The sequence below is a fragment of the Miniopterus schreibersii genome (genome assembly GCF_964146895.1).
Source record: "Miniopterus schreibersii genome assembly, chromosome: 2".
NCBI classification, from domain to species: domain Eukaryota; kingdom Metazoa; phylum Chordata; class Mammalia; order Chiroptera; family Miniopteridae; genus Miniopterus; species Miniopterus schreibersii.
The window spans coordinates 156,813,403-156,839,930 of NC_138102.1; the positions used below are offsets into that span (position 1 = coordinate 156,813,403).

The window sequence follows — 26,528 nt, forward strand, 5'->3', positions numbered from 1 at the left end:
TCCTGATCAACCTATCTTAAGTTGAAAATGTATTTAATACCCCTAACCTACTGAACATCATAAATTAGCCTACCCTACCTTAAATGTGCTCAGAACACAGTATCCAAAACAAGCTGGCAACACAGCGCACTGCAGAGTGTGGGCTGCTGACCATCGTGACCACAGGCCCACTAGGAGCTGTGACTCGGCCGCTGCCCAGCATCTTGAGAGTGTTTACTGCTCATCTCCAGCCTGGGAGAAGCTAAAAATTCAACGTTTGGATTTTACTGAATGAGTATCACTTTCATACCATCTTAGAGTAAAAAAAAATCATAAGTCGAACCATTGTTAAGTTGGGCCTGTCTGTTTATTTGTTGAATAAATGAATAATTGTGCTGATGGTGTTTAGGGCACTTACCCAAACCCACATTCCTGGTTCCCATTAGTGCTTGACTTTGGGATGTCACAGATGAATCCTGCTGTTATTGCCTCTAAATTCTTCAGCTTCTAAAAATGATTTTTCTGTCAAAAACAAGCTGCATTTTTAGGCTCTGTTTTCCTCATGTTGGGCCATCTGGAGCCCGTTCTGGCTCTTGCAAGCATGTTTGTGGTTGCAGAGGAAAATGAATATTTCTCACCCAAATGTTGTCATGTCATCATCTCTGTCTGGCAACCAGAGAAACAGATGTTCTGTTCCTTGACCTCAGGCTAGCGGTTACAGTTTGGGTGTTAAATATGTTTCACAAAGCTGCATTTGCACATGCGGGGCCGCTGTTTTCATTTAACTTTATGGAGCCTTAGAGCTCAGCAAGCTTTAGGAAAAGGTCCAGTTTGGGGGCACTGGAAGTATGTTTGTCTATATGTGTGGTGTGTGTGCATAAAGACTCACACATGTAGCTCCATACATTCATGTGTCTAGCTAGCTAGCTATGGCAAAACACAGGTTTATTTTGAGAGCAACATTTCAAAGTAGCCCCAAGGACGTTGCCAAGACCAAATTTTCCTCTTTCTAGAAAGCAGTTTTTAGCAGATGATTTTTAGACACAAAATTAAAAACAAAAAAAATCATACTGCTATATCCTAGCAAAGAGGGTTATTCATTTAAAAAAAATTTTTTTTAAATCAAAACCACTTATTACATACCACTCTGAGCCAAGCAGAATGCTGATTTTTGGGAACACAGGAATAAATATAGAGTTTTGGTCTTCCAGACAGAGATGTCTGATGTAACCACAGTGGAACAGGCGAGCCCAGACCACAGTATCCTAAGAGAAGGGGAAAGACCCCAGTGTTGGGACACTTAAAGTCTGGTCCTGACTGTCCCCCAGTATTACCAACTTTGCAAGTCACTTATGTTGATAGGGCCTCAGTTTCTCCTGTAAAGTAAAGATTGCACTAGGTGATTTCTAAAGTCCCTTTTAGCTGAATAACATGACTTACGGGGGAGCTCAGAGTCACCAGTGTGATTTCTACCCAACTTTTGCCGCCTGGTGGCACTTTCAAGCATACCTTGTGAATTCCTCTACAAACACATGGTGGGCAACACATTGTCCCTTACAACGCTCAACATCTTTATAAAGCAATGATTTCAGGTTTGAATTTCTCACAAAATGCAGCTTCCTGGGTACCAGAGATTTTCTTCTGTCAGGGGTGTTTGTGGATGGCGGATCACACTGGCTGTTGTAGACAAATCGTCATCCAGCCCTCTCGTGGTTTGGAGGGCCTGAGGTCATTCTCACATAGACCAGTGTCTCGGCCTTGGCTCTCTATGAGTCACCTGAGGAATTTTGTTTTGTTTCTTGGATTTCTTCTTTTTTGTTAGCCACATACATGCTTGAGTCCACTCTGAGCCTATTCCATTTGAATCCCCGAGGGTGAAGTCAGCAACTCTACATATGATGGGGATCCTCACTCTACAGTTTGCAAATCACTGTAGAGGGCTTTAGCAAAGGGCAGTGTGGGAGCAGTGACCAGCTTGAATAAGCACCCACTCTTTTGGGGGTGGGCTCCTCCACAGTATTCTTTTTTTAAAATCCTCACCCAAGGATATTTTGTCCATTACTTTTCAGAAAGAGTGGAAGGGGGAGAGAGAGAGAGAGAGAGAGAGAGAGAGAGAGAGAGAGAGAAACATCAATGTGAGAGAGACACATAGATGGGTTGCCTCCTGCACGCGCCCCAACCAGGACCTGGGATGGAGCCTGCAACCCAGGCACATGCCCTTTGCCAGAATCGAACCCGAGACCCTTCAGTCTGCGGGCCGGTGCTCTAATCACTGAGCCATACCGTCCAGGGCTCCTCCCCGATGTTCTTAAAAGGTTTGGTAATGACCAGTGTTCCTGAATAAGAGGATCCTATCTATGTTATTTTAATTACTAACCAGCTTTAACCCACTAGAGTAAAGTTTGACTTCAGAATTAAGAGTATTCTATAACTCTTGCTGTTTGTGAGTGGAAAACCATTTCATTTTTTATGGGTTAAGGATATGTTGAAGATGATTAGATGAGTGGTTTTCTTTCTTTTTCTCCCTCCCTCCTTCCCTCCCTCCCTTCCTTCCTTCCTTCCCCATATTCATCTTCATCTTTTTTCATCTAATAAAGATCTACCTGAAGTGTGAATTGAGTTGAGAGATTTGACAATGCAGAACAGTAACATTATCTTCACGTTTATTGCCAGCAAAGTTGCAAGAAACAGTTTTGTTTCTTTTAAATGGCTTTTGATATAAGGCATGGCTACTACACTTAAAGTTTGAAAATATTCCAATTTCTCCTTGACAGAAGAAGAACTGGCCACTCCTCCGCTAGATGGCATCATTCTTCCAGGAGTGACGAGGCAGAGCATCCTGGACCTGGCGCGCAAGTGGGTGGGTCTTCCACGTCAGCCACCTTTATAAGCCTGAAACAAAAAGGAATCAAAATAAGCCCGGCTTCGCGTTGAAATAATACCCTGTAGTTGCAACCAATGTTATCTAATCTTTCATCTTAACTTGAGTGAAAAGAACTCTTCTAGAAGGACTGTCTTGGCAAGACTATCAACTAAGCCTTGTTTATGGGGCGGGCAGAGGAAACCGGTCTGCCGAGTCGTCCCGAAGCCTTCTAGCACTTGTCTCGAGCTCTGCATCAGGTGTCTCCTGCCAGCTCACCTGGCTTGTCATTTGCGTGCTTCCATTTAGCCAGTCCACAACTTTTCCAGTCCAAGTGCATTGTTCCCATGGGGCCATGATCTGTGGTTCTTTCTTTCCTCTTCACTCCCGGGTAACCATGCTTATCACAGAAATGAAAGAATTGTACTGACGTAAATGTTTACTAGCATAACATTATTAGTTTGGCTGCCTTCGTTGGCCCTTCTCCATGTGCCCTGTCCTCCCAAATTCACATACATTCTTATTTGAAAAATCAAAACAGTCAAGCAAGCTGTAAAATTGTTTTCAGTAGCCTTTCTGGTTCATGTGACACAGGCGAGCATGTTAAACTATTTGGTATTGGAAATGACATTATAACATACTCAAGACGAATGCTGAGCGAGTTGGTTATCTGGCAGTGGTTCTTGGATGGAACTTTTGACCCATGTGTTAAACTGATGTCCAAAGGACATGAAAAGGCTCTGAGCATTCTGTGGTCAAACAGTGCTAATAGAGCAAATGTTTAGAAACACACACATTATCTAGGAGGGTACCAGCACCGTTTCTCTGGAGAAGACTTTGGAAATAGAAGAAATGGGCCTTGTCTAGTTCGGGGTTTTGTAGAATTATTTATAGCACAACCGCCACATGCTGGCTGGCACACTGGGCATGACATTTACAAACTGTTTGTATAATTTCAAACAGCTTGCCCTGTCCTAAATATGTTTGCAGTTGCAAAGATGTATTTTCAAAGCTCAGTAATTTTTGTTTTATTAGAGGAAAAAAATCCAACCCCGTCCAGAAGGTCTGATGACAAGTTGCAAGTGGAAATGCATCCCCACACTAATGATTGCTACCATGAAAATAGGTTATTATGGAGGAAATTTTTTTCTTGACTCTGTAGCTGTAATTTATTTTAAAAGCTATTTTACAACAGTGAGACATAAATGCCAAGAGGCGTGTGGGGGGTTACCATTACTTGCCAGACAAGGGAAATTGTCCAAAGATAAGTAAGGGTGAGTAGAGTAAAAACAGTTCTGTTTATATACAAGATAATTTTTCCCCCCTTTTCCAGAGCACAGAGCTCAGCTTGTTTTCAGTTAACTTGGCTGATTTTTCTGGAATTTATTTACCTTTGAACAGCATAATTAAAATTACAGACTCAGATAGATTGCAAAAAGCCGTACTTCTATAGCAGGCATATTTTCCTACCCTTCCAAATAGATGCTTATAGCACAATGCAGTATTCTAACGTTTTGAATCTTGCCAAAGACTGCGATTTCCATTTTTACCTATTGTGGATTTGTGGGTTTTAAAAAACACTCTCATCTTATTAAAACAAAACAAAACACCTATCCCTTCTTTGTTGTCCTGAATTGAAATAACCTATTGACAAATTGAACTTTAACCACTAACATAAAAGTTATAATTAAACAGATGAAAGAATGGGTATTAAATAGATAGTTTAAACAGACTGCTTTAAAAATCGGAATTTTTTGGTTTTTATTCTTTATCCTGGAGCAAATAAAATGTTCAAATACTTCAGTAGAAGTTGATGAGGTTATAGCAATAATTCTGTGATGAAACTCGGTCTATTCTGGTTCTAAAAATAAGGGAGAGGATTGAGGATTACTGCTGCAGAGTCAACCAAATCAGCGAATTTAAATTAGGAAGAAAAAAATATACAATGCCATTTCTCAAATAAAGTCCAAATATACTTTCAGTGTTTTAAAATAATGAAATCTTTCAGATATTTAAACTCAGTCTGTGATTTTACTCCATAAAAGATGCAGTTGAAAAAGACCGAATTTGAAACAAGTTGGATCAGACCTGACTTCACACCACTTTCTGCCATTTACTAGCTGTGTGGCCGTAGGGATGTCACTCGACTTCCTTGAACCTTTATTTCTTCACCTGTAAAATGGGGCTGATAGGACCCACCTTAAAAATGAAAGAACTTGGCATGCAATGGATGCTCAATCGACGGTAGCTGTAATTGTTCATGTTAAGATAATGTATTCTCTTTTATGGTAAATAGGATTTAAGACACTGTCGGCATAGAACGCACATCGAGTGGCACCGGTGCACATCCACTCGAGGCTTTAGCCATGACAGCAAATAAAAGGCAAAAAAAGCAGACATGTTAAAATATACCATACATTTTATAATGATCATCTTATATTCTTATGTTCTGATCATCTCATTTAGAGGAGCTCTGATCTTGGAGTAGGTTGCTTAAGACCTCAGCGTGTTTACCAGTAAGATTGTGTTGCTTTCTAGAGCTTTCTCTCTAATGCTTATGACATTGTCCAGGTTCAGTAAGAATGTAAAGCAGAAAGGCAGGCATTTCCCCCCCGCGCCCCATGCCTTTTCCTTAAAAACATGTATTTTAAATGTTTTACATTGCAAACAGGGTGAATTTAAGGTGTCAGAGAGGTACCTCACCATGGGTGACTTGACAGCGGCCCTGGAGCAGGGTCGAGTGAAGGAGATGTTCGGCTCCGGCACCGCCTGCGTCGTTTGCCCGGTTTCTGACGTCCTCTACGAGGGTCAGGTACGACAGTGCTTCCTCACCGCCTCCCTTTCTGAGCATTTGCTGGTCATGTCATTTTGTTAGCGTGTGACCTCGGTGCTGGGTGGACCCAGGATGCGAAGGATTTCTTGTAGCTTGGCATTCCGCTCACTGGGGAGGGTTGTCCTCATGAACCTGTATCAGCAAATTCCTTACTCCTGTCTTTCCAGTGACTTTGTGTAAGCTCCAGCATGGTGGGAAGTCAGTTTTGTCCTCGGACAAGGATCATATCTGCCTTTTTGTCAGTTTTGGGATTTGAGCTGTGTCACTGGACTTCCACTCATTTCTTTCTGCCGGCTCTAGGGGAGGTCCGCAGATAGCTGGATTTTAGCTTCTGGCTTCCAGAAGTAGCTCTAAACTACTAACGTAAGAATGGCAAATAGTTATGGAAAATTCATCTGAATGGTTAATTCCTGCATTGAATACTGTTAGTATTATTGCTGTTGTTTTTATTTAGACCACTTTATAAAAATTCTTTATTTGGCAAACCTGGTGCATTTACTAACCTCTTCCAGAAGGAGCTCAAGCATCTAGTTGGAAGAACTTTCCTCCTCCCAGTAAAGCAGTCGGATTTTATATGCGTTGTACTTCCATTTTTTTGGTCAGTTTTTTTGTTTTTTTGCTTTCCCCTTTATGACAAAGATCCAATACTTATGATTACCATCAACAGCTAACTTTATAAAAAGTCATGTGGGTATTTTAAATGTGAGTTGGCGTACATGACTCATATTAAATGTAAATCCTGTTGTTTTAATATTCAACGTCATATTATTTTTCCTCAGCTGGTGGGTTGATTTTTTTTGTTCCTGTGGATTTTAATGGTGGCTGCGTCATTGCTTGAGGATTTGAACTTGCTTTTAGGGAATGGCTCCTGACCTAATTCTATCGCCAGACTGTTGCGAGAGAGAAGAATGAGCCTATTATCATTCAGTGCTTGTGCTGATTATAAAGCTACTGTTTCATGTTTTATTATGGTAGTGTCGAGGTATTGGTTACTTCTGAATGAACTACAGTTGTCAGCAGGCCAGATATTTTTAAGTCCAATCATTATTTCACCTGTAGAAATAAGAAGTTTATAAAATGTAACCTGCTTTTAATGGTCTTGTTTCAGAGGGCATTCAGAGCCTAAAGGTACATTAATCATCCCATTATCCTAAAGGGCATAATAAGTAGGTGAGAACGTGGGCTCTCTATACTAAAATCAGGCTCTCAAAGGCCTGCGAGCCAGCAAGGCACGAACGGACATGACCGAGCTATAATTTGGGGCCATGAAATCTTTCTCAGCCCTGAATTTGACCATGCAATCCAACATCGTGGAGGCTGTGGCCCCTGGAAGTTAGGCTTGGAACAGATACAGGTTTAGAAGCCCCTTTGTGAAGGCATAGACTTGCTTTCACTTATGTCCCTGAAATGATTTGCTTTAATTTGTGGCAAAATATCTTTGAGTTCTCATTTCCTGCCGAGAGTGTCAGATGTGGAGGCCGATCAGTTCATTCAAGGAATGCTGTAAGAGGTAGGGCTGTCTTAAGGGGAGCCACTATTTTAGCCGCCCATAGCTCCTCAAATTATCCCAAAGACTGGCATTTAAACCAGTTGTGCCCTAAAGTCAGTTGGTAGGCAATCAACAACCTATCATTGGCTAGGTACTTTTTATTTAAATTCGGAATAGAAAAAGAGGTTTTGGAGCTAACATAATCAGATTATAACAGTGCCATTCCTTATTTCAGGGAAATTGCCTGCATGCAGTGGCATCCCTGAGCGCTTACTTGTCACTGTATCCATGAAGATCCTCATTATCTTGTGTCTGCTTTCCTTTCACAGACCCTACACATTCCATCCATGGAGAACGGGACTAAGCTTGCAAGCCGGATCTTGGGCAAGTTGACTGATATTCAGGTAAGGGCTTCTTTCTGTTAAAATGTCATCTTATTTTTTAAAAATATATATATCTTTATTGATTTCAGAGAGAGGATATGAGAGGCAGAGAGAGAGATAGAAACATCGATGAGGAGAGTGCCATTATTGGCTGCCTCCTGCACACCCCCTGCTGGGGGTTGAGCCCACAGCCCGGGCATGTGCCCTGACGGGGAATCGAACCCCGATCTCCTGGATCCTAGGTCGACGCTCAACAGCTGAGCCACGCCCGGCTGGGCATCATCTTATTTTAATTAGTGCTTAGACCCAAATCACATTTCAATGGCAAGAAGAAAGTAAATACTGCCATTTGGGGTTAACAATTTAAATTTAAGGAAAATGGTCCTGCTAGTATGTATGGGCATAACCAATGCAGAACTGGGAAAGAAAATACATGTTTAAAAAAAAGAAAGAAAGAAAATAATTATCAGGGACTCCAAATTACTTTAACATTTAAAAAAAACCGTATATAGCCCTGGCCAGGTAACTCGGAGCGTCGTCCCATGCGCCAGAGTTGTGGGTTCTCTCCCTGGTTGGGACACATGTAGGAGGCAACCAGTGGATGCATGGGTAGGTAGAACAGCAAAATCAGCGTTTCTCTCTTTCTAAAAAATTAATTAAAATTTATGTATATATAAATATAATTTGATACATCTAAAAATCTCATTAAAAAACATAATACTTTTATAAAAGGAAAAAACTTGAAAGTGGAAGAAAGCACAGAATAAAATTAATAATACCTGTGAGTGATTCCAACACTGAGATATAACCACTGTTAATTTTTTATGTCTTAGCTTTTAATATTTTGCAGGCATTTATATATTTTTAGATAAATATATTTTCTAACAAAATGGACTTGTACATAATTGTTACCTGCTTTTTAAATTTAATAGATCATTTGCTTTTTCACATCAAAATAATTTTAATTTCATGTACGAAGTTAAATTGAATTCTATTATATCTATGTACTATAATTTTTAAAGAAATCTTATTATTGTACATTGATTTTGTTGGCAATTCTTTTACTATTATAAACAATGTATCCCTGACTATTTCCTTTGGATAAATTCCTGGAATCCTAATTTTCACATCTATTATTATTATTTTTTAAATATGCTAAACTTTGTTTTGCCTATTTTTTTGGAGCAATAATCTAACTTCTCATGAGGCACTTAAGCATCCTTCTAGGCAGGCATATCAGATATCAGGAAGTATAATTTGTAAATACTTCAAAAAGTTATTAGAGGATTTTGTTGAGCCCATGATTGCCACTCAGTGAAAATACCCAGGGGGAGGTGAGATTTATATTGAAATATGAAATGAAGTTTGATAGTTTGGGTGACATCAGATGGTGCTGGGTCTTAAAACTAAGCAAAGATACCACTAGTTGGGAAAGCAGCAGGTCCCTCCAAGGAAATTAAGGTCCCTGGATAGTGATAAAAGTTGTATTTTTGAATACTTGCTTAGCAACATTTATGTCAATATTAATAATATTACTAAAAGGAAAGAATAATACTGGCTTTTGAATCAGTGAGCTCTCTTAGATCTACCTTCAACAAACATTTTCTATAAGAATTTTTTGCAATTTAAATAAAGGAATATCTTAATATCAGAAACCGGAAATCTATTCAGAGTTGTTTTCTACTTTTGTAGATAGAAACAATTAGAAGTAACTTGAAGAAATTTAATAAAACTTTCTTCATGGGTGTCTCAGATATGTGCATATTTCTTAGAGCTGTCTGAGTAAATCCAATGAAAGTCATGCTATTAGTGTTTTGCTCAAATAAAAAAATAGACACAAAACTAAAATATATAATTTTCTATATTATAAAATCCTGTATCCAAAACAGAAGTTGAGAGATTTTTAAGGGGTGGTGGTGGTGGTTATAGTGATAAGAAATAAAAACCACTTCGGAAAATTTTCTTGAACAAATTGTGCAGGAGAGTATGTTACATTTAATAGCAGTTAATGCACAATGAGATTTCAGGGTCACCTCTTGGAGATTATATGAAATAAGAAAATTTGAACTGAGTTGATTTGGTTGTAAAGGATTAAAAGAAAAGGAAAAGTAGACAGCTAGGTTGAGGGAAAAATCAAATTAAATTTGAATTGAAAGGAAAATGTAAGTAGAGGCCTCCGACAGACACAAGCATGGTGCTGTGCCTAAGGAAGGCAAAAGCAGAAATGTGCATCATCCCCACAGACGGTGGGGAGCTGATGCATCGGAACCCTAAAGTATGAGTAAAAGAGAAGCCCAAAGACATAATTTGGGGGCAAGATGGGACGCCATTGCAAAAATTCTCAGAAAGAGTGTTTTTAAAAGTAAAATGATGGGAGCCAAAAATGTAGGTGACTGCAGTGAATGCTTCTCATTTGTTCATTCAACAAATATGTGTATTGAGCACAAACAGAATATCAGAGGCTGTTCAGGTGGTGGTGAAACAGCAGTTTAAAAAGGGACAAGTAATTAGGGCAGTCGGAGCACACTGATACAGGACAGAATTAATATTCAACTTTAATGTGACACTATGTGAAAAGGTTTAAGAATAAAAGATGAATATATGGAGACCACAGAGAGTGGGAAGAAACATTTTTATCTATATATTCTCTATATACTTTAGTGCCTGTAGCTAAGAAGTTAATAATTTCTCTTTTTACCCTAGGTAGTAATGTTTAATGGATAATAGTGGTAACTAAAAACGAATGATACATTCAGGGCTCATACTGAACAAAGAAACAAGAGGATACAGGTACAGGACACATGAGATAATACAATGATTCTGAATTCAACCACAAACCAGAAGCACCAGCTCTGCTCCAAATCGTTAAGTAATAAGGGACCACCATGCGGAATTTAAGCCCGCATCTTTTCTCTTTCATTGTTTTATGCTTGTGGGCATGGAACTCAAAGTTTCCAAATTATTCCCTTGCAAGATGGCAAATTAGCCCCGTTACTAGTTTATCTGTTTCTCTTTAAGAGAAATAATTTAAGTAATTATTGAGGAAAAAGCATAGGATTGCATCATGTTTCACATTTGATCCTTTGACATGACATGGAAGCATGGATATTAAGTATGAGATGCTCTGGTAAACTGAAGAAGAGAGCAGCAGCCCCGCACCCTTCAGGCCCTCCAGCGAGGCCTGGGGAAATGCCTCCTTAACTGAAGGTTTGACTCTCATTTAACCTGTGTGCTTCCGTACGTGAGTGAGAATCTCTGAGGTTAAATGTTCATCTCATTTGGCTAGTATTCATATAATTCCCTGGGTCTGAGATTGCCCAACAAATACCTCTTTTTTTCTTTTTAAGCAACAAAGAAAAACACTTCTGTGCGTAACCGAACTTAAACTTGGGGAGCAGCCGCATGTCGCCCGCGCCGCCTTTCCCCCGTACTTTTCGCTGTTCCAGGTGCGCACCGTGCTGCGCGCCTGCGCCAAGCCCTTGGGGTCTTCTGTTTTCCATAAGACCCGCGGCCCGCCGCCCTTCCCCTGACCTTCTGCAAGCTGCCCACCTGATGAGGTTCTGGTCGTCCTTACGACACAGCCCTTCAGGAGTCTTAGAAATCCCTCTGGACCAGCATTCCTTTCCCCTAGTGCGCGCACACACACACACACACACACACACACACACACACACCAGCATTCCTTTCCCCAGCACACACACACACACACACACACACACACCAGCATTCCTTTCCCCCAGCACACACACACACACACACACACACCAGCATTCCTTTCCCCCAGCACACACACACACACACACACACACACCAGCATTCCTTTCCCCAGCACACACACACACACACACACACACACACACCAGCATTCCTTTCCCCCAGCACACACACACACACACACACACACACACCAGCATTCCTTTCCCCAGCACACACACACACACACACACACACACACCAGCATTCCTTTCCCCCAGCACACACACACACACACACACACACCAGCATTCCTTTCCCCAGCGCGCGCACACACACACACACACACCAGCATTCCTTTCCCCCAGCACACACACACACACACACACACACACACACCAGCATTCCTTTCCTCCAGCACACACACACACACACACACACACACACCAGCATTCCTTTCCCCCAGCACACACACACACACACACCAGCATTCCTTTCCCCCAGCACACACACACACACACACCAGCATTCCTTTCCCCCAGCACACACACACACACACACACACACACCAGCATTCCTTTCCCCCAGCACACACACACACACACACACCAGCATTCCTTTCCCCCAGCACACACACACACACACACACACACACCAGCATTCCTTTCCCCCAGCACACACACACACACACACACACACACCAGCATTCCTTTCCCCCAGCGCACACACACACACACACACACACACACACCAGCATTCCTTTCCCCCAGCACACACACACACACAATGCTGCTGCTTTCTCCAGCTTCCATAGTACCTGAGATGATCACATATGGCTTTCAGATGATGTTCTGGTTACACACTGGTCTTTGTTCTAGGGTTGTTTGAATGCAGGGATTGTTTTATTTTCTTTTTAAACCCCAGTCATCCGCCCGAGGTCTGGGCCAGCGTGCAGACTCAGTAGTGTCTCCCGAATGGATGAGTGATAGACCAAACACATACTAAAGAGCAAAAATGTGTTGCTCCTGTATATTAACATGGTCTGAGGAGAGGTGGGAGGCAGGTCTTGAATAATATCAAATTATTCTTCAAAAAATTTCAGAGAACCTGATGTAGATTTTTTTCCAAGCGACATACACATTGAGACTGGTGTCAGGATTCGCTCAGAGCTGGAACCCAGGTCTTAACTATCCAGGGCAGCATGTTTGAATCCCTGGCAGTGCTGCTGCGGAGGTGTCAGCAGGTGGGACTAGTGACTGCAGAGACCAAGAGGTGGGCATCCTAAATAGTTTAGGAAAACACAGTGCAATATACAGGTGATGTAGCACAGAAAAGTATCCTTGAAACTTATGTCCCTCCAATAAATTTGATTTAAAAATAGATAGATAAACTTCAAGATAGTTTGTTTAGCCCTGGCCAGGTGGCTCAGTTGGTTGGAGCATCATCCGCACACCAAAAGGTTGTGGGTTTGATTCCTGGTCAGCGCACATACCTGGGCTGTGGGTTCGATACCTGGTTGGTTCGCATGCAGGAGGCAGCCAATTGAAGTTTCTCTTTCACATCCATGTTTCTATGTTTCTCTCCCTTTTTCTCTTTCTAAAAATCAACAACAACAACAACAACAAAACATATCCTCAGGTGAGGATTAAAAAATTTTTTTAAAGGTAGTCTTAAAAAATTATAAAAAAAGAAAAGCCTGACTGATATAGGAGTAGGATCTGTATTGATTGCAAGTTACCAGATAAAATAAAAACAACACTTGTTTTCCCACCAGTGGCTACAGCTTCGTAAGACTAAATGACCCTTTGTGGTTATGAAATTTTTCTTTTCTGTGGAACAGCTTGATGACTTTCGGTTGCATAAGAAGGGAGAGGCCCACCCCCTTTCCCTGCAGATGTCCTGAGCTGTCCCTTCAGTTTGTGTGTGTCCTAAAGTGAACATTTCCAGATTGCCTTAATGACACAGTCCCTTGACCAGCTTCTCAGCCTCTCCTTATTTCCTAATGCTTACTTCTCCGCGTGTTATGGGATTACAGAGCTTCGCATGGCCATTGAATAGGATTTGAAAAAAGAAAGATTATTTCCTGGCAGGCAGCACTTACTATATTTTTATGGCATTGTAGAAAGTAAGTGTGTGGCACACAGGTTGTCCTTATGTTGCTAAGAATTCTCTGCTGAATGTAAAAGTCATTTCAGCAAGGGCCATGTAAAATTATTTGCCATACGTACGTTGACTATGAAGTACCGCACTTGGCATTAGTCATGTTTTGGCTGAGTGTTCTGCCCAACATTCGTGAAAAGATGAAAAATCTGCACATCACACAAATAGTTTTCCACATAGGCTCAAAGTACCATCCCACAGCCTCAGTGCGATGTGCTGTGTTGCTTTAACCCTGTCTTTGGTTCCAGTGAACAAAATCAAGTACATGTGACTCGCAGAAGGCCTGCCCGATGCCAAAGGCGGGCCCGCTGCTGGGCTTATAATGACACCGACAATGGTGTGAGGATGGCCTGGCCCCTGCAGCGGCCATTCTCTTTCCCCTCCTCCAGACACCTGCTCCTGGGGAAAGCATATAATTTTATCTCTGCTAAAATCTGCCATCTCTACTTCGAATTATTTTCCCTTGCAAAATTAAATGGAATTATCCATCATGGGCATGAAAAGTTTGATTGCTAACTGCCTAGGTCTAGACATATGAATAAACCTGTATTATCCTATCTCTTGGATCCATCTCAGAATGCTATGATTTTTACATAAAAGCAAAAATTGCAGGATAAGAGGAGTAAAACTTAATACATATTGTGAAGGTTCACAGAGTAATATGGCCTATGACTTACTATAACCAAAATTGATTTTCCACTGGTTATAAAACTAAAACAACTATTTGAAAGCAAATTTACTTTAACTGATGAGGTTTAAGATAAAATTATAGGAGCCTGTTTCTGATGTGGATTCAGCAAGTCACAGTCCATCACTGGGCTTCCTTCACTCTCCTTTTCATGGAAACAAGAAGGTTGTAGGTAGGCCCATTCTTGGCTCCCAGTAATTTTCCAATTTGGTAGATTCTCATAGTCTCCTGGAGCCTTTTTGTCCTTATAGGTACAATGAGAAGCTTGGCTTAAGAGTTCATGGCTCTGCACATTTGATTTTTAAGCAGCAGTACTTTCTGCAAAAGACATCTTTCCTGGAATCCCAATATATACAAGCAACCAGAGTGGACTTGTTCTGAAGTAAAGAAGTACAACCCAGAGCCTCATTTAGTTCACTCACCCAAATAAGATGATCGCTAAGGTTCTTTCCAATTCAGAATTTTCAGATATTTTGTTTTAATTTCAGCCAGTTATATTAGGACTAAGGGCCAATCCATGTGAAAAGGGGACATCGTCTGATTTAAGCAAACACCTAGCAACAGACTTATTGGCATGTGATTTTGGGTAGAGAAGATCTATTCCAAGTCTGTCTCCACACATGACTATGGGAACATGTAGAGGGAGGTCTAGATAGTGGACAGGAGCATGGTGTGAGAGAGACCTTGGCTGGAGTTTGGACTCTACCATTTACTAACCACAACCTTAAGTAAGTTATTTAATCTCCTTGATACACAGTTTTCTCATTCATAAAATGGGATTGATACTGGCACCTACTTTCTGGGGCTACTGTGGGGATAACTGAGGTAGCAAGTCTGCAAGGCTCTCGGCACAGTAGTGCAGGCGTGCAGCACTTGCTCAAAGGGTGCGCACTCATTTAAACACATGTTTATTGAACGAGTGAATGAACGCATGAATATAGAATTGGCTTTCTGTTTCTGACATCTGGAATATCTTTATGTTTCATTTAATTCAGTTTTAAATTTGAAAATTTAGGTCTGCTAAAGCAAATTTGCTGATGCAAATAATCTGATTGTGATTATGATGCAGGTCCATGATTTTTGAAGGAATAAGAAAAATTGGGATGCTAACATAACACACACAACTTTCATTTAGAAAACAAAGTCACAATTCAGATCCACCTGGCTTGTCAATATAATTTTTACCCCCCGCATGAACATAAAATGCTCTTGAGAAGGGGGCTTTTATAGCAGTCATTCTCAAACTGCAGCTCCTCTCAGAATCACCTGAAGTGCTCGCTGAAACACAGGGTGCTGGGCCTCACCTGCAGACTTTCTGAGTCAGGAAGTCTGAGGTGGGGCTTGAGAATTTGCCTTTCTAACATGTTGCCAGGTGACGCCGATGCTATTGGCCTGGGGAATATACTTTGAGCATCACTTCGGAGTAAAGATGACATAGTTAAACCCACTTATGTCATTTGGAGAGCAGAGGCTAAATACAGAATGGTGATGAAATGGCATGCACTTAAATACAGGGGCAGGCAAAACTAGGTTTACAGTTGTGAGTGCAAAATATACAGTTTATTCTTTTATTTTCATTCTCACCAGAGGACATGCTTATTGGTTTTAGAGAGAGGAAGGGAGGGAGAGAAAGAAATAATTTATGTGAGAGAGAAACATTGATCAGTTGCCTCCCATACATGCCCCAACTTAGGTATGTGACCTGACAGGGGATCAAACCCGCAACCTTTCAGTATATGGGACATTGCTCCAACCAACTTAGTCACTGGCCAGGGCAGAGTTAATTCTTATATTATTACTTATTAATTATTGTATTATTTGTATTACAACTGTAAACCTATGTTTGCCAACCCCTGTATATAAGGGACCTATATCAACTATAAATTTGACTTCAACAATAATTATAAAATGTATGATTCTTTCCAGGTATTTGGTTATTTTTGTCCAATTTTATTTTTAATGTGAATATACTTTTTATGTTCAAAACAGAAGCAAACCTTTTCTACAATGTTTTTTGTTTCGAATTTATTTATAAGCTACTCCAGTGCTGTAAGCTTATACACTGAAATATATTTTCTTGTTTTTGTTGCAGTATGGAAGAGAAGAGAGCGACTGGACAATCGTCATATCCTGAACGGAAAAATGCAGGATATTATCTGTGTGCTATTGGGACAGACTATTGCTTTGGAATTATGATTGATTCTTTCGCCGCCCATTTTTGGTTGTGCATAATGTAATTTATATTATCAGTGTTAGCAGGGTGATGGTTTCCTTATACCAGAGAAAATGAATTGCAATCATCAAATGGTGTTTTGTAAACGTGGTGGTAGAAGCTTATCTTCCCTTCCCCTAGAAAGACGATAATATAAGCTTTAGAGCATGGAATTCCCTCAGCAATCTTAGTGCCTCCCGTAGTACTTCACTCAAATAAAAAATGTTTATTCTTTAGAGAAAGTTATATTCTGCTCCTCAACCAAATGAGTTTTTTGTGTGTTTGAAGCGGATCTTAGTCAAGTTCATAGGTTACACTTCCTGTGACACGTTTTCATCCTCAGAAAGTTTGTTTTTCTAAAACCAAAACACTGGATTTCCTCACGTTGCGTTTGTTTGCAGGCCCCCAAGTCCATCCTAAGGTCAGTGTCTCCTTCTCCCTGACGCCACGGTCTGCTCTAAGCTCTCCTCGTGTGTCAGCAAGACCCGGGCCCACTTCCACCACTGCCCCTTCCACACTGTGTTGTGACTGGCTGCTTGTTGGGCTCCACTACAGCACTGAGGGTCCTGTGCCCTAGAGATCTCTGTGTCTGCAATGCCTGGCACATAATGGGTACTCAGTAAAATAATGAATAAATGAATATTTACCTTCTATAGAAGTGAACCTTCTTTGTTTCTATATTATGAAACCCCTCCGGTAGAATGGTGATCGATTCTGACTTTGCGTATACTTACCTCATATTGTCTTTAGTTTTGATGGACTGCTAAGTCATTAGAGAGACTCAGAGGCACGGAGCTTCGTAGGTCAAGACTGTCTTGGAGTTGAAGTTATAATTCTACAGAGAAGTCATGATATCCTACCAGCCAAATGGAAATGACAAATGTTCTATGTTAAGTGTTAAATACAAGATAAATCATTGTAATGAGTTTTTTAGCAGGAGGCAAAGAGAGGTATGCCCTGGTTTTTATACCTTTGGTTTTGTAGGTGCTCTTTTCTGTTGAAGGGGGACCGGATGATCATAGACATTTTCCTCATTTAGGAGCTCTGAGTTAAAATTGTATCCTGGTTTATCTAGGGGAAAGCAAAAGTAAAATAGAAAACATTTACCCTTGGAAGGTCAGCTCTGACATTGTATTTTGGTTTGCTTTGGTACTAATAACTTTCATCTTGATGATCATATTTTATTCTCTTTTCAAAGCAAGGGGGAAAAAAAACCCCTACAAGTTCGATGCACTGAAAATTCTTCCTTAAGGCATTTAGCAGCACATAGCAGATGGGGCTTTGATTCTTGTCAAAGACTTTTGGCCATGGGGTCCTTTTAGATAGGAACGGTAAAATGAAAATTAGGGGAGTATGAGATGAAAAAGAATGGTAAAAACATCTTTTAGGGGGCTTTTAATTGTTGATCTGAAGGCTTGGGAGAGTCTGTTCTTTCCAGGCCTCGGGTGCTTTGTGAGTCCCCTGCACTCCTTCCCCACACAGCACTGTAAGGGTACGCGCTTGCCTCGGCTAAGTCCCGGGACCCCTTTTTTAATACAGCATTCTAGAAAAGACTTCCAGGTCATTTCAACCTGTCAAGTAGCACATAAGTGACCAGACTCACATTCCTAGGAGAAATGGAAGTCATTTGTTGGCCACAAATGCATTTTATACTTTGCACCTCTAAATTTAGTATGGCAAGACATGTCCATTACAAAAGCTAGAGAACAATGTTTTGATATTACACCTGTTTGATTTCTTTTATTTAAGAGCATTTTGCCAGGCGGGTGTGGCTCAGTGAATTGAGTGTCCTCCCATGCACCAAGAGGTCACTGGTTCGATTCCCGGTCAGGGCACATGCCCAGGTTGCAGGCTTGATCCCCAGTTGGGGGCGTGCAGGAGGCAGCCAATCCATGTTGATATTTCTCTCATTGATGTTTGTATCTCTGCCTTCCTCTCTCTCTAAAAATTCAATAAAAACATATTTCAAAAGATAAATTTAAGAACATTTTAAGCCTTCCTACCAGACTTAGTAAAAATTAATGATATACATTTAAAGAAACTGAAGGTCTGAAACACAACACAACCTGCCATTCCCTTTAAGTAAGATGGGAAATTGACCTCAACACTAACTTATTAAATAGATTTAAAGGGAACATCTGTACATCTTCTTTCCCTGTGCAATATTTGTTTAATTGCAGTGGATTAATACAGCGAGAGTGGCACGTGATAACTAGGCAATTATCCTTTCCTCAAGATTTAGTTATCGTAATACTAATTGATCATTTAAGGCACATGATAGTCTAGCATAAGAACATGTAAGGCTAATCTGCTCAAAAAGATCAACAAATTAATATTGTTGCTGATATTTGCATAATTGGCTGCAGTTATTTAATGTTTAATTGGTTGATCGAATGAGATTCAGCAATTCACATGTGCGTGAATATAAACAGAGCCGGCGGCACTTAAATGATAATGATTAATGTATTTTGCATGTTCTTGTCTGCCCACATTTTCCAGGGTTTTTTTTTCTTCCATTTCAGACCAAATTTGTCAGCTTTTGCCAAAGCACATCGGTAGAAACCAAGATTTTAAAAGGAAGCATTTTATCAGACAAAACATGAGCATTTCCTAAGGATATTTGCTATTAGGAATGTTCTAGGTTGTAGTGATTTATTACGATTGGCTCGTGGTACCAGATGAAGAGTGAGCATCGGAAGTGTGCACCGTGCGGCTGGCAGGAGCGAATAAATTAGTAATACCTGCTTTAGCCTTTGCTTGCAAAAGTACCAAGGAAAAGGGAAATGCCCGAGAAACTTTGTTAGGGAATCATGGTTTTCCTCCCTGGGAAACATCCTTTATTCTTGAAAGGTTTATATAAGAAAAGATCAGAGGTGGCAGACAGAATGTGCAGCGTAACATCAACTGTATGACGTAATGTGAGCACTCCCGAAGGTCCGGGCGGCCTGCGTTACACACCCGGGGTAAAATGCTTCACCGTGTCAGTCCTCTTGCTTGGTATAATTGTATCTAAGCAAGCAGTCTTGCTTGCCTCAAATCAGACCGTCTTAGATACTTGAGGGCAATTAATGAGTATGTCTTAGTCAAGAATGGTAGGAGGCCTTTATTAAAGCTGCAGTTTGGACTCTGCTTTAGGGCTTTGCACTGTGGAATCAGCTGCCAAATAAGCGTATTTATTTCCCCCACTCGGTGTGCAATCACTGTATTCTTTTTTTCTTAAAAAGTTTCTTTTTAAAATTATATGTTCAGTTTATCCTTATGATTGGGTAAATGTGTTTTAAGTAGAAAATGATAGCATTTGTTCACTTCCAATGACTGATACTGAAAATATTAGAGCAGTAAATATTCATTGGAAGCATGGAAGCGAAGGGCTTAGGGGTTAGAGAAACATTGTAAGATCCCTTCTTTCATGTCCTGATGCTAAATATTATCAAAGAATTCTTCCTTGCGATGTGGATTTGCAAAAACCTAAGGTACAAATAGTAATGGTGGCAAGTAATCTCAGCGGACCCTTTATAACACCTGTTACTTTGCTCTGCTACAAGTAGCATTTGTTCAGCTGTTGCTTTTCCAGATACCGTCCCAAAAAGGAGTCAAAGGGTACCAGCTTTTCAATAATCATAACCTATTCATTGACAAGGATCATGTTGATTATAGTTAACTTGATCAGTAAATTTGGTAAATGTTGACTGAGTACTCACAAATGTACGTCTAAAACAACTTGCAATAGGGATTAGGCAGTTAGTTTTAGAAAATAAGTAGTATATATACATATATTACCCTCATGTTGTTTGTATGCTACAACTTAAAATTTTAGGTATAAAAGCAGTATTTAATGCAGCTAGATAATAAGGAGACAAAGGCCAGACAGAGCACATCTGTTAACAAGAAATTGCAATGGATATTTTCGTCTCATTTTTCAAGGATATTCGTCCCTTTTTCCATTCCTCTTTCCTCTAGTCAGAACTCTTCAGCCTAGTCAGTAGTTCGGGGCGACCCAGCCTCTGCCTTGTGATGTGGGTTACCTCCTCCTGGTTGACTACTTACTGCCAACCTCTACTCTGCTTGTGAACTGCATTCTTCCCGAGCACTGCTGAGTTGTCATGGCAAATCTAACAAAGGAGCACCTCAAATTACAGCATCTTTGCTTGTCTTAAATTCCAAGTCAGATAATACTGAAGTAAAATGTTCCTAGAGTGATTTTCTTTGGAAAATGTCTATTATGAATCAAGTTGTTTAGAGTGTTAGCTTGAAAATAGTGGATCCAGCTACTCAGACAAAAACAAAAACGGGTGGAAGACTAACTTTAATAATGATTTTTCCCAGTTTGAGGTTTTAAAAGAAAGGTCATTTAAGCTATTGCAAAGAGATTCATTTTTATTCTTGCCCCAAAAGCCCTTTTAAAAATACAAAGGAAGAAGGAAATGATTTATTTTTCATCTTCAGCACGCATTAAAAGACTTCTCAGATATTTTTCTTTTTTTTTGGACGGAGGGGTTGGTAATGAGGCATATCAACAGGATATTGTCTGTGGGTAAATGATTCCTTGGGATCAGATATATGGAAACATTTGCTTAATGAGTGATAAAGGCATACGATTTAGTCTTAGAAAATGAAGTGGGCTTTAAAATCTCCTGGGCACAAGTGCTGAAGGATTAAGAATCTTATTGTGTCTGAAAGTATATCTTTCACCCCACAGTAGATCCAGTTAGTAAGGCCTCAAACTTGAGTTGCATAATGTTTAACTTGTGGGATCTTCTGCTGGAATGGTAAGAACCAACTGTGAGTTGTGGTACGGGAATGATTGAAGTGTAGGTTCATCGACAGATTTCTCTGCACGTCCACTGTCACAGTGGTTAGGTTCCTCGTTACCCATTATTGAATTATGGAGGAAAAGTTATCTAGAGATGTCAGGGGAAGAACAACTGGAGGTAAAGAAAGGAAAGAGTGGCAGAGAAAAAAAGAATCGGGCTTCTGCGTTCTCCAAAGGAGCTTTTTTCTTACTCTGCCAGCCATAGGGATCTTCAGCTTTCACCACAGGTGCCACGTACAAATAGTGCCAATTAGGAGGTAACCAAATATAGCGGCAGTTCATCAGATATTAGAATTAGGCCGTGGTCATCAGGTAATAATCTGAGGGTTACATGACTACTTACTTGAGTAACTATTTTATAATTGCATTGTCTACAAGATCTGTTGTGTCATTTCTTCAGTCATTTTATTCTAAGATTGTGAAGCTTCCTGAGGCTGAATAAAAGAGTTAGTGACCAGGAGCAGACTGTGGACTGGACTAGACTGTGACAGTTTTTCCTCCTTAGAAATAGTCTTTACCACTATCCCCTTTCTTTGGCGAAGGTTATTGGTTTGGAAATTAGTTGAATATTATCATTTAGTTTTTAACAAAAATGTGCAACAACATGCAGCTTCCTCAAGCTAACTTCACGTGGTTTTGAAAGTCATTCTCAGGGGTAAGAAAGGAACTCAGGTATCCGCCTCACTTTCTGCCTCATTGAGGAGTTTTGGAAGAATGCAGGAATTCTCTCAGGGGCATGGCTGTAAGTAGACTTTGAATCCTCTTAAAAATAAGCCAGCTTCTCCGTGCATCTGTAAACTGTTCCTTGGTTGACCTATGTGAGTGGGCCGTCCCAAGGTGTGCTCAGCTGGCTAGTACACGGAGCTTAACCCTCTGTTCTGAAAAATTTGTGCTTGCTTGATATGGTGGCTGGGGGGAAATAGGTGTTTGAAGAAGCAGCTCTAAAATCAGAGTTTAAAGATAGAGAAGGAGAATATCAGCTTAACCGTGGAGTTTTCTGAATGGATTCTCACGTCTAAATTTGGTTGTGATGAAACACCACAGCCACTGCTAGTCTCAAATTTCTCTAGGTGTGTGGCTATTCTTGAAATTCTCTTTAAAAAAAAAAAAACAAGTAGAAGGAAATAAAGGGTTTGTCAATAAGCATTCGAGTTCATGAAAAATTATTGAAAGGTTATGTTAAAAGGGCTTAAAATGCTCACTAAAAGCGTCATGATGGAGATGTGGAGTGCTAAAGGAAACTACCTCATTCTTTGAAGGTTTTGTAGAAGCACAATTAAGCCACATAAAATGGTTTTGTTACATATGAACCATCTGGTGTGAAAGAGCTTTGTAATGTCTGAATGACCTGGAATAATTGTATTTTGCTGGCAATAGACACGTTCTTCATTGTTTGCAGGTTCCTCATCAGATCTTTAATTACGCGCTGATTCTGTCATCAATAAACAACTTCAAGGAATCTTGTTTGTGTAGTCCCTTGAAATCGGCACTGTTGGATGCACAAAATAATAATGTTTAGTTATCATTTTCATGCTGTTCCAAGGTTTTTGGGTCCTGGGATGTAAATGTAGTGTGGTATTTTTAAACCAAAATGACATTGCGAGAATGAAAAGTATTGAGTACGCCAGAAAGACCTGAAACCATACAAATGGCCAGAGTATAAATGTGTCTCATATTTTTAAACATTTGGATAAGAAATACAGTGTGCATTTGAGATTGTCCTTTCTTTTAGGTATGAATCTGACCTTAGTAGAATTTAGCTTTGTCTTTGCAATTTTGCATAGAATAAGGGGAATGGTTCCTTTTCCCCATTCACTGTTATAATTAATCTACCTCAATGATAAAACAACACACCCATCTGTGGCTAACCAGCTTTAGAGTAAAAGACACTGTGAAGTAAAAGGTACTTGATGTAAACCTTGAGAGCATCAATGATGTGCCCTTTTAATCAAAACTGGCCTTGTAGAAATTGCCCTTATATGCATTTATCTTTGAGAGAATAAAGCCAAATGTAGAGTATGTGAGGGGCACAGATTTCATATTCATTTTCTTATGATTTGGCTCGGTGAATGTAAGTGCAGCAAAACCTAAGGTTTTTCAGAGTTATTATCAACAACGTATAAGGGTTTAAGTGCTCAATGACCTTCCCCAGACGCTGTCAAACTGAAAATACTGGCTTTAATATTTTCCAAGAAGTTGTGTGTAGAGTTTAGAAGGTCCAGAAAAGGTTATTAGTCAAGTTCAAATGCCCAAGTCCCACAAGAGTGACAAAGACGGACTTGTCATTCCTGAGGGTGGTGACATACATTCGCCGGAACTTACATGATTTATCAGATGAGATAGCAGTCTCCTTCATGGTAGAATGTGTCTTTTCTACATTGGTTTACTAACAAGCAAAAAACAGAAAAGGGGGGATAGGGGCAAGGGTGAATTTTCAATCATTTAATTTTTTTCTGCTAAGCTGATTCAGTTTGATCTTAAGCATATTTTTAAAATCAGGAATTGATTCCACATGCATGATATATCATAGTTGCCTTACACCATAACTTATCTTACAATGAAATGGTCTATTGTAGCCTGACTTTATAATGGTGACAACTTTCAGGATCACATTCCTGTAACCAAAAAACCCATGGCCAAGACGTACATTCTTATGTGTTTGCAGAACAATCACTGGGCTTGTTTTCTCACTATGTCTGTAGGCAACAGGGACAGTGTTGACTCAAACCCATGGTCATTCTCTCCAGAGATCTTCATCACTAAGTCAAAAGAATTTTTGAAATACCTATTAGATTAACTCATGAAAAATTTTAGAGTTGCAAAATTCAGGCTCATTGTATTCCAGATACAAAAGAGGTGATTAAACTTTATTTGTTTTCAAGTTAGCTACAGTAATCCAGTAAACATTCTGCTCAGCAGAGGTGGTGCAACCTTTAATCTCTGACTTCTTCCAAGCCAGGCTGGATGTAACAAAACCTTTCTTTTTTTAAATGTATCCTTTATTCATTTTAGAGAGAGAAACATCAGTGATGAGTCATTGATGGGCTGCCTCCCACACACCCCTGACGGCGCATGTGCCCTGACCAGGAATCGAACCTCGATCTCCGGATCCTAGGTCGATGCTCAGCCGCTGAGCCACGCCCGGCCGGGCCAAAACCTCTTTCTTAACATGCATGCTGTCTAACGAGAGAATGGTTAAAAGCCATCAGTTGACAGTGATCTTAAACCAGTTACTTAAATCGGAAAAAAAAATGGAGATCATCATATTGCCAAACCCATGGATGATGAGGATTAATGAGTTAATACTGTAAAGAATTTACAGCAGTTTATGAGTAATGTGTAAACCAATGGAATTTTATTAAATATAAGTGAATGAACCCAAAGACAGGGCAAATAGATACTTCACAAAAATGCCATGGTGATCAGCCCTTCCCTCTGCGCCTAGTGAAGACGGTGAAACTTCCTACATCCAGAGCACAACTACTTGGCCACAGGAGAAGTGGCATAATCCAGCTTCCCCAGAGTCTTAGAGGGAGTTAAAAATGTGTGATCTACTGAAACTCAAGCCCAGATGTAAAAGCCAGGGCTAGATTAAACAATGATTGATAAAATTATTAAGAAATAATTAGATGTTTTTAGAAATATGAGAAGTTTTTATATTCTACATGAATATAACTGATGGGTAGTTTTATGTGTCAGCTTGACTAGGTTATGGTGCCAGTTGTTCAGCCAAACACTAGCCTAGATGTTGCTGTGCAGGAGGTATTTTTAAGATGTGATTAATATTTAAACTGGTAGAATTTGAGTAAAACAGATTGTGCTTCGTATTGCAGGTGGGCCTTGATCAATCAGTTGAGGACCTTAAGAGCAAACAGGTTTTCCAAAGAAGGAGGGATTCGGCCTTAAGATTTAACATAGAAACCTTGCCTGAGTCACCAGCCTTCCCTGGCCTGTGGTGCAGATTTCAGACTCAAGACTGAAATATCTAATTTCCTGCCTGTCAGACTGTCCTGTCAATTATGAATTTGCTAGTCCCCACAATTCCATGAACCAGTTCCTTAAAATTTTTTTCTCTCATGTATATACATAAAATTATATTAATATAATTTAAATTAATTAATATAATTATTATTTAAAATACATGGTCATGCTCTTCAAAGGTCTTTGTCATACAGGATGGGCCAAAAGGTTTACAGTTGTTCCTATGGAAATAATACAATAATTAACAAATAATAATACAAGAATACACTTTCACGTACTCACAACTGTAACCCTACTTTTGCCCCTTCCTATATTCTTAATTATATACATAAAATATATAACATTACATAATATGTATGATTTCTATATATATTGGTTCTTTTTCTCTACAGAACCCTAATACAACAATATTTTTATGGTTTTCTAAGGAAGAAAATCATGCTGCCTGTTCCTTTTGAGTCAAGTATCTAACTTAAGGCACTCCTAGCGTTCAGAAAATTGTTAATCACATAAGGTACCAGCAATAATTTGCTCTAATTGCAAACATAGTACTTAAGAGAAAATAAGAATTCTAGAACTGGCAAGATTGTACAACCCAAACTAAATAAAGGAAGACATCACCAGTGAAATTTCAGGCATCAGTGATAAAAATATTTCTTGAGTGTTGGACTACTAAATGCCCCATGAAATATCCTTGGCTGAGTGTTTCTGGCCTGAATGTATGCCTTGAAAATACCATGTGGCCACAAGTAGATGGAAAGAACTCCCTTTTTGGTATAATTGAGGGATGGGTTATTTTGTTAGGTAAGCAGCCATTCTGACAAAAATCATCTTCATAGATTTACTAAATGTAGGGCTACATTACCCATCACAGGAGTCATATGGACCCTGCCGACTTCACACAATGCGACAACCAGGTTCCAATCCATATTTACTGATGCTCTCACTACCGTGCTCAAGTTAGGAATCACCTTTGTAATCATATGGACTTTTATTTATCTCCCCCCTATATTAAAGTTATATTTTGCAAGACATTTTTTAAACTCCTGGATAAAGAGCATAAATTAGTCTGCTTCTCCAATGGGATTTGACAAGGCAATTTAAAAGGCAATATGAGGTTAAGTGATGGGAACAGGTCATCCAAAGTAGCTCCTCACCAGTTTAGCTGTTCTCTCAGGAGGAGAAGGTGATTTCGTATTTCCTATGAGAGGGAACAGTGTGTTTCTTGGGCTGGCTTTTGTCACAATCACGAGGTTAATGTTTGCATTTCTTACAAGAGTGTTTTCCCTCAGTTTAATGCAAACTTCCTTTCATGGCAATAATCCTCCTCACGATACCATTCAACTGTTATTCTTGCTAATCATTGATTTGAATGACTTGCATTCGGTCAAGTGTATAAAGGCTATAGACAGTTCTGCTTTTATACTTCCCCTTTCA

At 39.9% G+C, this 26,528-nt stretch overlaps 1 protein-coding gene across 11 annotated transcripts in view; it reads left to right on the forward strand.

Annotated features, from left to right (window-relative positions):
• The window catches only part of BCAT1 (branched chain amino acid transaminase 1), an 89,405-nt gene extending 71,141 nt beyond the window's left edge, over window positions 1–18,264 (forward strand). For 9 of the 11 annotated variants that reach the window (XM_081129126.1, XM_081129128.1, XM_081129125.1 and 6 more), the window contains 4 exons: window positions 2,754–2,839; window positions 5,511–5,651; window positions 7,491–7,565; window positions 16,178–18,264. In XM_081129126.1, the coding sequence (XP_080985252.1) occupies window positions 2,754–2,839; window positions 5,511–5,651; window positions 7,491–7,565; window positions 16,178–16,219 (344 nt within the window). In that variant the 3' untranslated portion in view covers window positions 16,220–18,264. The remainder of the gene's footprint in view (window positions 1–2,753; window positions 2,840–5,510; window positions 5,652–7,490; window positions 7,566–16,177) is intronic. The other 2 variants (XM_081129129.1, XM_081129124.1) reach the window with 1 other exon arrangement.
• Window positions 18,265–26,528: the final 8,264 nt, after the last annotated feature.